Here is a 12,642-nt window from a genome sequence, read left to right as displayed (position 1 = left end):
CTCACTAGATTCTTTGCGTTTGAATTCCAAAATGTTGGCTATGTCTACCACAGCCAGACGAGCTCTATGGATCAAGGAGTGGATAGGAGATCAAGCCTCTAGGATCCATTTTTGTTCTCTCCCTTTTCAGGCAGAATCCCTTTTTCGGTCCTCAATTGGAAAAGATTCTGGAGTCTTTGAGCAAGGATAAAGGAGTGGATTTCCCGCGGACAGTAAAACCAAAGAAGCCCTTTCGGCCCTTTCGTAAACCAGGGCGCAGATCACCAGTGGGTAGGCGCCCCAGACAGCAGTACACGCAAAGAAGCTACAAGCCCCAAAACCAAAATAACCCATCCTCCTATAAAAAGAAGGAGGATAAGGATCAAAAAGCATGACGCCAGGCCCGCCCTGGGCGTGGGAGCCAGACTAAGGCATTTTGCTCCCGCATGGATAAACACCTCCTCAGATTCCTGGGTGAGATCAGTAATTACAAAAGGTTACATGTTGGAGTTTGCAAGCCCTCCTCCAAATGTCTTCTTCAGGAACCCAGAAAAACCCCTCCTTTCAAGACTTCTTCACGAATTCGTTCAAAAAGGTGCATTGGAAGAAGTTCCTTTTCATCAACAAGGTAGGGGTGTATACTCTAGAATTTTTGCTGTTCCCAAAAAGGAGGGGGATTGGCGGCTTGTCATTGACTTCTCCTTTTTAAACAAATTTATTACTTGCAAGCATTTCAAAATGGAGACAATAAGATCTGTGGTCTCTATCCTCCAGAAAGATGATTTCTCGGCTACATTAGATCTGAAGGATGCGTACCTTCACATCCCTATTGCTAGGTGTCATAGAAAATTCCTGAGAATCGCTATGATTCAAGGGAAACGTACGGTTCATTTTCAATTCACATGTCTTCCTTTTGGTCTTTCCACAGCTCCAAGAGTTTTCACCAACACCATTGTTGTTTTAGCAGCAGCTCTGAGGACTCAAGGAGTGTTCGTCATTCCCTACCTCGACGATTGGTTCATCAAGGCATCATCGAGGGAAGAATTACTTCTTCACCTAAAGTGGACAATAGACATCCTGGAGAAGCACGGCTTCATCATCAATCATCAGAAGTCCAACATGTGCCCATCAAAAGCTTGCAAATTCCTGGGGTTTGTTGTGGACTCAGCAGCAATGATACTGTATTTGACGGAAGACAGAGTGGTGAAGTTGACCTCAGAGATCAAGGACCTCCTCCGCAGTGGCCAGGTGTCGGTGAGGAAAGCAATGAGAGTCTTGGGGCTGATGACTGCATCACTGGAGGCTGTCCCTTGGGCTCGGGCACATCTTCGGCCTCTCCAGGTCAACATTCTCTCGCAGTGGAACCGCCTCCAGAAGGGTCTAGACAATCCCATTCACCTACTGGTTTCCACAAGGAGAAGTCTCGCGTGGTGGTTAGATCCGGACAAGGTACGATGCGGGAGAGATCTATCCAGTGCTCCCCAATTAGTTCTAACCACCGATGCATCCAGGTCAGGCTGGGGTGCACATGTGGAAGACCAGTGGGTTCAGAGCACATGGTCGATACAGGAGGGTCAGAGTTCTTCAAATCTGCGGGAGATGAGGGCAGTCCGTCTAGCCTTAAGACATTTCGGTCAACTGGTTCTTCATCGCAAAGTACTCGTTCAATCCAACAACCTGTTGGCACGAGATCACCGCACGAGATCACCGCATCTCATGAAAGAGTGCGAACTGCTGATGTCCTGGGCAGAGTCTCATCTTTTGGATCTGAAGGCAGTACACATTCCGGGCAAATTGAATACCAAAGCGGACTGGCTGAGCAGACACCATCTTGCTCCTGCAGAGTGGAGCCTTCATCCAGAATCCTTTGCTTGGATCGTGAGCAAATTCGGTCAGCCAGACATCGACATCATGGCAACCAGGGAGAACAAGAAATTGCCCAGATTCTGCTCGATATGCAGATGGGACAACCCAGAAGCGATAGACGGCCTATCACTACCATGGACAGCGTTTCATCCATACATCTTTCCCCCGTTGCCTCTCATTCCACGGGTCCTCAGGAAGATCCAGGAGGAACAAGCGACAGCGATTGTGGTATTACCATATTGGCCTCAAAGGGCTTGGTTCCCTCTCGTATTAAGACTTTCGAAGGGTTGCTACGAGCAAATTCCAGTCCGCCCGGACCTACTGAGCCAGAAGGGCTTATACCATCCCTACCCGGAAATATTTCATCTCACAGCCTGGAAGCTAACAGGCAAGGCCTGAGAGAGGCAGGTTTTTCTGAAGAGGTGGTTGACATTCTAGAAGCTTCCAGAAGGCCGGCTACTACCAAGGTCTGAAATAGAGTAGCCCGCGTATTCAACTCATGGTGTACTGCTCGTGAAGTTTCTATTCCAGCACTTTCTGATGTACTAAAATTTCTCCAGGAAGGTTTTGCAAAAGGGCTTAAGCTGAATACGCTTAAGGTACATTTTTCCGCCATAAATTATGTTTTTGACGGACGATTTTCCAATCAGCCTCTGATCAAAAGATTTTTTAAGGCAATAAAGAATCTTCGTCCTCCTGTTAAGTCTACAATAGCTTCTTGAGACTTACCTTTAGTTCTAGAGGCATTATCTTCCTCTCCGTTTGAGCCTTTAGAGGAATCCTCTATCAGATTCATATCCTGGAAAACTTTGTTTCTAGTGGCCATTGTATCGGCCAAAAGAGTAGGAGAGTTACAAGCCCTCTCTTGTAGAGAACCCTATTTATCATGCAATCAAGAAGGTCTCACATTAAGAATGATGCCCAGTTTTCTCCCTAAGGTCGCATCCTCAGATAATATCAATCAGGAAATTATATTACCCACCCTTTGCGAACATCCCCAAGGGGAAGAGGAAAAGAAATGGCATTTATTGGACGTTAAACGGTCTGTTCTGGCGTACATAGATAAAACCGAGTCCTTTAGATCCTCGGATTCATTATTCATACAATTTCAAGGACCAAATCGAGAAAAAGCAGCTTCTAAAGCTTCATTATCCAGATGGATTAAGGACACAATTGCTGAGTGTTATCGCATTAAAGGGTTTGAGCCTCCTTCAGGCATCAGGGCACATTCTACCCGTTCTACGGCGACTTCATGGGCTGAATTGGCACAAGTTTCGTTGGATCAAATACGTAGAGTGGCAACATGGTCGTCACCTTCTACATTTTTGAAGCACTACAAGATGGATGTCATCTCCAACAGTAGGGTGGCCTTTGGCAGACGAGTGCTTCAAGTGGCGTCCTCCAGATGATTCCCTCCCTATAAGTTTCTTTGCTTTGCTATCCCTATTGTTCACTGTGCTGCCGTAGGACGAAATGAAAAGTTAAAATTTACTCACCGAAATTTGTTCTTTTCATGAGTCCGTAGGCAGCACAGCACCCCACCCTAATTAAAATATTTTTGCTGCATACTAACACAGTGTCTTTTGGTCTTTGGAGTCCTTTTATACAGCCTGGTTTCAATCAGTCTAATTACTCTAATTAATTAATTATGTTTGTTTCTTCTGCCTGGCAGTAGTAGATATTGGAGTTAACCCTATTGTTCACTGTGCTGCCTACGGACTCATGAAAAGAACAAATTTCGGTGAGTACATTTTAACTATTGTTTTCAGTCTGACACAGTGCTCTCTGCTGCCACATCTGTCCATGTCAGGAACTGTCCAGAGCAGGAGAGCAGTTCCTGCCATGGACAGAGGGAGCAGCACTGTCCATGGCACGGGACAGCTAATAAGTAATGGAAAAGTGGGGATTTTTAAACAGAAGTACATTACTAGTCTGTGTGGTTTTCTGATGCTAGCTGATTTGAAGAAAAAAAAACAAATTCTTTGGAGTACCCCTTTAATTGTTTATGTTTGTTTCCTGTACTTTATTTAGACATCTGAAACTACAGTAAAGAGGCTGCCAAGATATGACAATGAGATGACTCTGGTGACCCTATCCCTGTCTGTACAGCTAAACTGGAGAGGGTCCTATTACACCAACAGATTATCTGACAGATTTTTTTAAGCCAAAACCAGAAATGGATTTTAAAAGAGGAGAAATCTCAGTCTTTCCTTTATTGCCTTTTTTCTGTTTATAGTCCATTACTGGCTTTAGCTCAAAAAAATCTGTCAGATAATCTGTTGGTGTAATAGTTTGTCTGATTTTGCAAGTGTGAATACTGTAAAAGACACCAAGTTGAAAAATACTTATTTGGAGAACCAAAATGATGTAAATAATATGCATTTTAGCCAAAACTTTTAGTTTTTCTGACTTACCAGCCATTGTGTTGCCATTCGGACAACTCTCCTTCAGAACTGTAATGACGCCGTCTGATTTGAGTTTTAGGTACTCCACAAGCTTAACAAATGACAGAAAGAAACTTAAATTATTGTTGGTGAAGCCACACTTTTCTTATATAATGTACATGTATATCTGATGCACTACGCTCACATGTACTGTAGGTGCCATGCACACATTGAACTCAGGTGACACAGGCTAAACAGTGGAACACAATGCAGCTCCTTACTATGGAACCACAACATTTTTTATCCAGGCCTGGATTGATAATCTGGTGGACTGGTAATCTGCAGCACAGTGGGACCTATATTATGTAGGGACTGAAGCACAGAGGGGCCTATATTGGAGGCACAAACTGGGCCTGACTGCTTATATGGCTTAGAGGAAGCACGGTTACTATGTGAAGCAATACACTAGGGAAAAGTTTATCTACAGTTGTGCTCAAAAGTTTACATACCCCTGTATGCTTTCTTGTCCTTTTTTTTAGAGAATATGAATGATAACACAAAAACTTTTTTCCCACTCATGGTTAGTAATTGGGTGAAGAAATGTATTATCAATCTACTGTGTTTTCTCTTTTTAAATCATAATGACAGCCAAAAACATCCAAATGGCCCTGATCAAAAGTTCACACACTCCAGTTCTTAATACCGTGTATTGCCTCCTCTAACATCAATGACAGCTTAAAGACTTTTGTGGTAGTTGGGGATGAGGCTCTTTATTTTCTCATTGTTAAAGGAGAAGTCCGGTCAAAATTATTTTTTTATATGTTATTACTTATGGAAAGTTATACAATTTTCTAATGTACATTAATTATGGGAAATGCTTATATACTGCTATTTCCCTTAATTTAGTGTATCAGGAAGTGTTAGAATTCTCTCAGAACCATTGACGTCAAGACGAAGGGTGTAATTCCTATGGAGTGTCCAGCAGGGGGCACTCTCTATATAGAAGTCAATGAGTACCATTGACTTCTATATATAGTGCGCCCCTGCTGGACACTCCATAGGAATTACAGTGTATGTAATGTAATGTTATGCACTGTACTTTTGTGACTTCATGAATACATTTATGGAATACTTTGGGGAGTAAGTGTCCTTGCTCCCCAAAGTATCCCATAAATGTATTCAATGAATACATTTGCTGGGCACCGAGCAGGGAGGGAGAGAGGTGCTATCTACCTCCCCCCTCCCTCCCTGCTTGGTGCTGGGAACATATACAAAGTACTACTCCCCCATTATCTGCAGATAATGGGGGAATAGTACCTTTTGCTATCCCTATCACCGGCCGCGCCGCCACCACCGCCGCTCACACAGGGGCTGCTTTTCATGCCCCCGCTGCTCCCCCTCGTCCTCCCGGCTTCAAACTTACTATCGCGCCGCTGATTCCCCGTCGTCCGCGCCGCTCCTCACTATCCGGCCGGCCCCTGACTCCCGCCCGTCCGTTCGCCCCGTTACTCACACTATCTGGCCGCTGCTGTCTGCTCTTGCATGCCCGCCCCCACCCCGGCCGGGAGCACGGCACTTCCTGGTGTCCCCGGCCGGGGTAGGGGCGGGCCGGCCGGATAGTGAGGAGTGGCGTGGGCAGCAGGGAATCAGCGGCGCGATAGTAAGTTTGAAGCCGGGAGGAGGAGGGGGAGCGGCGGGGGGCATGAAAAGCAGCCCCTGTGTGACCGGCGGTGGCGGCGGCGCGGGCGGTGATAGGGATAGCAAAAGGTACTACTCTCCCATTATCTGCAGATAATGGGGGAGTAGTACTTTGTATATGTTCCCAGCACCGAGCAGGGAGGGAGGGGGGAGGTAGATAGCACCTCTCTCCCTCCCTGCTCGGTGCCCAGCAAATGTATTCATTGAATACATTTATGGGATACTTTGGGGAGCAAGGACACTTACTCCCCAAAGTATTCCATAAATGTATTCATGAAGTCACAAAAGTACAGTGCATAACATTACATTACATACACTGTAATTCCTATGGAGTGTCCAGAAGGGGCGCACTATATATAGAAGTCAATGGTACTCATTGACTTCTATATAGAGAGCGACCCCTGCTGGACATTCCATAGGAATTACACTCTTCGTTGTGACGTCACTGGTTCTGAGAGAATTCTAACACTTCCTGATACACTAAATTAAGGGAAATAGCAGTATATGAGCATTTCCTATAATTAATGTACATTAGAAAATTGTATAACTTTCCATAAGTAATAACATATATAAAAAAAAATTTTTGGCCGGACTTCTCCTTTAAAGCTTCCCTTTCTTCTTGGCAAAAAGCCTCCAGTTCCTGTAAATTCCTGGGTTGTTTTGCAGGAACTGTGTGCTTGAGACCTACCCAGAGTGGCTCAATGATAGTGAGGTCAGGAAGTTGAGATGGCCACTGCAGAACCTTCACTTTGTTCTGCTGTAGCTCATTAGCTACATTAGCAGGTCGACTTGGGCTTGTATTTTGGATCATTGTCATGCTGGTGTCATGAATGTGCCTGGGATGAACTCTGTGCGCCCCTCAGATCGTGCTGTGTGGCTGAGATGGCGCTGATATTCAGTGGTTTTTTTTAATGTCTTGTGCAGTAACCTGAACCCTGTCTGAACAGTGGCCTATTTCTAGCATTATGTTCAGCCCCACCCGTCTGCTGTGTGCACTGGCTTTGAAGGAGTTACACTGTTGCCAGTTCTGATCCACAGGTGATTTTGTTTGGAACCAGGAGCCTTGTCCAATAGGGGGCTGGAACTGTCTCCTGGTTCCCTATAAGTATTTGGCTGAGGCTCATTCTAGTGCCGGATATTGAGCTTGAGCTTGTGTTCTGATTTATTCTGTCTTTACTCTGACCCTTCTGCCTTGTGCTCTGACCATCATTGCCAGCCGCCTGTCCCTGACTATATTGCTTGTTTTTTGTTTTATACTGGCTTATAGGATTGTGATTTTGTACTTGTGCTGCCCGATTGTTGTGACCTGGATTGTCGACTTTTCCTTATTTTGTTGTTTGCATTGTCTTGTTTTGTGTTCCACCTATCCAGGCCAGGGATCGCCGCCCAGTTGCTGCCCTAGGGTTTAGCCTAGGGGGGGCAAGCAGGTAGGGACAGTGGGCGGGGCTTAGCTTAGGGTCCACTGCCTCTGACCGCCATCTTGTCTATCTTAGCGACTAGTCCTGACAGCTGGGACATTAAAGTACGTCCCATGTGCAGCTTATGGGCTGATTAGTGCAAATGTGCCTCCAGTATTTGCTGATAAATGGCTGCATTCATCTTTCCTTCAACTTTGACCAAGTTTTCTGTGCCTTTGTAGCTCACACATCCCTAAAACATCAGCTATCCGCCTCCGTGCTTTACAGTAGAAATGATGTTGCTTTGTTCCTTTCATCATAGGTCTTGCTGACACCTCTACAAATGAAATATTTATGGTTATGGCCAAAAAGTTTGATTTTGCTCTCATCACTCCAAATGACCTTCTTCCAGAAGTTTTGGGGCTTTTCTCTGTGCTGTTTGGCATATTGCAGTTATGGCCAAAATTTTTGTCAGTTTGCGTCAATTTCTGTGCATGTTATCAGGCCAAAATCACCAGGGAATGTGATCAGGGTCATTTGGATGTTTTTGGTTGTCATGATCGACCTGATTGGCTACAGCAGAACAAAGTGAAGGTTCTGGAGTGACACACACATGTAGGAACGTAGGTCCGGCACTATTTAGTGACACACTTGCATTTGTGGTTATAGTAAACTTATATTAGACACACTTAAAAAATAACTAGTTGTGGTGCTCAATTGTGAAAGTCCATCAATCAATAAAGGTGAAAAGTAGAGAAAAGATTAGGCACTTACCAACTTGCAGTCTTTTCAATGCGCTTTATTCAGTGATTCATTGAGAGGACGCTAAAAACGTTAGCATAGAAGGTTCTGGAGTGGCCATCTCAGTCTCCTGACCTCAATATCATTAAAGTGGCTCTGTACCCACAATCTGTCCCCCCTAAAACACTTGTACCTTCGGATAGCTGCTTTTAATCCAAAATCTGTCCTGGGGTCCGTTCGGCAGGTGATGCAGTTATTGTCTTAAAAAACAACTTTTAAACTTGCAGCCCTCTGTCAAACTGCAGTGGCCTAGAGTATTTGTGCCCTAACTTTGCACCACCCCTCCGTCCCTCCTCCCCACCCTCTTCATCATTAGGAATGCCACTGGCAGGATTTTTCCAATTCCTCTGCAGTGAACACGGCACAGGCGCCTTAACGATCCAGCCCATGTGCAGTGTTCACACAGCTGATGAATAGCAGAATTCCTGCCTGGGGTATTCCTAATGATGAAGAGGGTGGGGGGAGGGACAGAGAGGTTGTGCCAGCCTAATGTACAGACACTGTAGGCCACGCTAGTTTGACACAGGGCTGCAAGTTTAAAAGTTGTTTTTTAGGACAAAAACTGCATCACATGCTAAGGGACCCTGGGACAGATCTTGGACTAAAAGCAGCTATTTGAAGGTACAAGCGGTTTGGGGTGGGCAGATTGTGGGTACAGAGTCACTTTAAGTCACTCTGAGGAAATCTCAAGCACGCTGTTCATACAAGACAGCCCAGGAATTTACAGGAACTGGAGGCTTTTTGCCAAGAAGAATGGGCAGCTTTACCATCTGAAAAAATAATAGAGCCTCAGCCACAACTACCACAAAAGACTTCAAGCTGTCATTGATATTAGAGGAGGCAATACACGGTATTAAGAACAGGGGTATGTAAACTTTTGATTAGGTTCATGTGAATGTTTTTGGCTGTCATTATGATTTAAAAAGAGAACACAGTAGTTTGATAATAAATTTCTTCACCCAATTACTGACCATGAGTGTTAAAAAAGTTTTTGTGTTATCATTCATATTCTCTGAAAAAAAGACAAGAAAGCAAAAATTCTGCAGGAGTATGTAGACTTTTGAGCACAGCTGCACATGTGGATGATACTGGAGTGAGAAGCCTAAAATGTTTGTGTGGAAGATCTTATGGAGACAAGTCATGGCTGAAGAAAATTTCACAATGGCTGGGCCAGATGGAGAAGCAAAGGAAAAGTCAACAACTACAGAAAAAACATCACTTGCAATACATGCAAAGAAGATGCCTCATGTGAGTCATTGGGTTTAACTGCACTATAATCACGGCATGGTCTACAGTACCTTTATACAGCTAGTAGCTACTAATATATGATCATTGCTTAGGAAGAATATTGATCTTTACATTGTGATTTTATTCAGTAACAGTACTGTGTACAGTATTATGCAGTCATTGTATGGAGATGATGGTAGCGATCATGCTACATGACGGCATTACTTATCCTGTATATACTGCAGTATATACAGTTTCAGTATGTTGGTATAAGTCATGGTAATGTGTGATGGTAATAGTAATGGCCATGATGTGGAGGTATGATTTGTTACTTGTATTACTGGTATTATTGGTAATATTGTTTTTTTGTTTACTGGTTATGCTTAGTAACAGTGTGGTGGTAACTTGTATGGTGATAATACTTCCTTCTTGTATACTGGTATTATTGGTAGTATTAGTTTCTGTATACTAGGTTTGGGTGGTAACAGTTTAGGTGTAACGTGTTATGATATTTACTTACTTTTTACTGGTGTTATTTGGTAGCTATCACTGTTATTTAGAAATATACAGTTTAGGGCTATGTTTACACAATGTATTTCTTCGTATTTCTATAGCCGTTGTTGCCGATTGCAACAACGGCCTTAGTTAATACGAAAAAATACGTTGGCTTGCTGTCTAAGGGGTCCCGGCCGGAGCGTATACACATAGGGGGACATGTATCAAGTATAAAAATAGTTTTTTTCAGCAGAAAGGGGCCATTTGCGAATAAATTTATCCGCAAATGGCCGTTTTGCGAATACAATATTTGCAAATGGCCACTTTTCGCCCGGTACGCCAGGGAGGGGAGGGGGTTTGGAGGGAGCGGAAAGGGGGGGGGGGGTGCGGACTCAGAGTCCGCGCGGTTCATTGTTTTCTTTGTCGTAAAAATAAGCAGGAAACCTACTTCAGCTATGAGCTGGCGTAGGTTTCCTGCTGTGCGCACTGGCACACACTGGATTTATGTAGAGGCAGTACGCCTCTACATAAATCTCTGTAGTGCCAGAGCTGCGGGGACATTTTTATGTCTGGCGCAGAAAATGGCGGACTTAATTAATGTCCCTTATAGTATACGCTCCGGCCGGGACTTCTAGCCGCGCCGCAAGCAACTGACATGTCAGTTTTTTTGCGGCCGCTATTGATTGAATAGCGGCCGCAGAAAGCTCAGTCAGTTCACACTATGAAGCGAGCGGCTCTGTGGTGAATTCTGATGAGGGAGCGCGCTGATGCGCCCGCATCAGAAAACTGCGGGCCGAAAGATCATCCGGCCACTACTTCTGTACTGGCCGGGATGATCTTTTCAGAGACTGGCCGCTCCGTGACCGGTGGCCGATCTCTTACTCCATGTGGACATAGCCTTAACGTGCAGAGAAAATTGTGTTACCTATGTAAACATTATATATGTATTTGTTTGGTTTTTGTACATCCTAAAATTTGCCCTGGGGCCATACACCTCTGATCACTGCTGTAGCCACCTGGATAGATAGATTTGAGAGATATATTAGAGATAGATAGTTATGCGACAGATAGATAGGAGATAGATCCAGTATGAAAGAGATATCTGGCAGCTCATCGCATATCTTGGATTGTACATACATGTATGATCCCAACATGACAACACAAAAAATAGCGCCTGCCCTTAGATTGTGTGTGGTATAACCAGGGCCGGATTAAAGGGAGGGCGCAAGGTGCACGTGCCCAGGGGCCTCCACCACTAGGGGGCCTCCACCAGCCCAAACCCGGAAGTGGTGTCTGGGAGCCAGTCCCATGCGCAAAAAGCATGTGGAAACCCTACCTGGACACAGTACTGGCCACACTGCATGCTGTCCAGGGAGGGAGGTGTAGGGTTAATCCTGTGTAAGCATCTCCCTGCCAGCAGGCTCAGACTCCCCCTGGTGGGTCTTTGAATGGATTCTTCCTGTCAAGCTTCCGGATGCCTGTCTCCTGCCATCCTCACTCCCCCCTTGCCCCTCCCCCTCACTGAGGAGAGGACAGTGTGGGACCTTGGCAAGGAAACCTGATCTCTCCAGCAGGGATGTAACATCATGGAGCATGCTGGAGCATCTGTCACAGTGGCTGACAGGCTGAAGGAACAGAGAAGAGCCAGAAGAGAGAAGACCTGTCATCTGCCCAGATCAGGTGAGTATGAGATTTTGTTTTGTATTGGCACATCAGAGCAGGGATATATACTGTAGGGGCATATATCAGAGCAGGGGTATATACTATAGGAGCATATATCAGAGCAGGGGGCATATACTATGGGGGCATTTATCAGAGCCGAGGGCATATACTATGGGGGCATATATCAGAGCAGGGGGCATATACTATGGGGGCATTTATCAGCGCCGAGGGCATATACTATGGGGGCATATATCAGAGCAGAGGTATATACTGTGTGTATATATATTGTGGACATGTCACTGGTAAAGTGCTCGAGGGGATGTACATCTCACCCAGGTTGATACATAGTGTGAGATGGTGAGTCCAGGAGGCATCTGTGCTCAGCAGTGTTATGCTGCTGAGCTATTATTTATTATTGCCGGGCCTGGACTTACATGGAATGGCAGGTAGGTTTTGGTAGTGGGACTTGCCATTCCCTCCCCCTCGATCCAGTGTGGGTTTTGGGATCAGGTGAGCTCTGATCCCAATCAGCCTGAGAAGGCAAAAGGTGGGCTCAGTGTACAGGTCCTAGCTCTCAGCCAGGAGGAAACAGCCTGCATGCTGTTTGGTGAGAGCTAGGAAGACAGCCGCTGCTGGGGCCTGTTCACACCCCGCAATACTGCCGACTGAAGTGTCAGAGAGGTAACCTGCTTTGTTTAGTTAGCGCCCAGACGGGCAAGACCTTTTTGTTTTGTTCTTAAAACACAGTGTTGCTATATTTCTGTTATGGACTGTTTATGCTGCAAATAAACGCCAAGCTGTTATTTTACAAGTCCAAGTCTGCTATGAACTGTGTCCAAACACACCATCCCCCGGGAAGATCCCTACAATTGGTGGAGGATGCGGGCATCGATCCCGCTACCTCTCGCACTTCCTGCTGATCTGCAACGCTTGGTGGGACAAGGCGACCCTAAGAGTGCCGACGAACTTGTTAGCCTTGTGGAGAGGTTCCAGGCGACCGAGGACTACCTCCGTGATGTTCCTGCAGCACCGTCACCTCCCCAGAGTGCCAGACCTGTGCCGTCAGCTGGTAAGAGACTTCCATCTATTGGGGGAGTGTGGAGGGGTGCTGATAGAGGGAAGAGCGCTCAGGA

At 45.4% G+C, this 12,642-nt stretch overlaps 1 protein-coding gene across 4 annotated transcripts in view; it reads right to left on the bottom strand.

Moving 5' to 3' along the window:
• The window catches only part of ZAP70 (zeta chain of T cell receptor associated protein kinase 70), a 199,628-nt gene that overhangs the window by 108,249 nt on the left and 78,737 nt on the right, over positions 1 to 12,642 (bottom strand). For all 4 annotated transcript variants that reach the window (XR_011363954.1, XM_069977926.1, XM_069977927.1 and 1 more), the window contains one exon: positions 4,260 to 4,341. Coding sequence is in view for 3 of the 4 variants with exons in the window: in XM_069977926.1 (XP_069834027.1) it covers positions 4,260 to 4,341 (82 nt within the window). In the remaining variant the exon portion in view is untranslated. The remainder of the gene's footprint in view (positions 1 to 4,259; positions 4,342 to 12,642) is intronic.

The sequence above is a fragment of the Dendropsophus ebraccatus genome, chromosome 7 (genome assembly GCF_027789765.1).
Source record: "Dendropsophus ebraccatus isolate aDenEbr1 chromosome 7, aDenEbr1.pat, whole genome shotgun sequence".
In the NCBI taxonomy this organism is placed as follows: Eukaryota; Metazoa; Chordata; class Amphibia; order Anura; family Hylidae; genus Dendropsophus; species Dendropsophus ebraccatus.
Note: the sequence above shows the minus strand (reverse complement) of the source record. Positions and strands in the feature narration are given on the sequence as shown.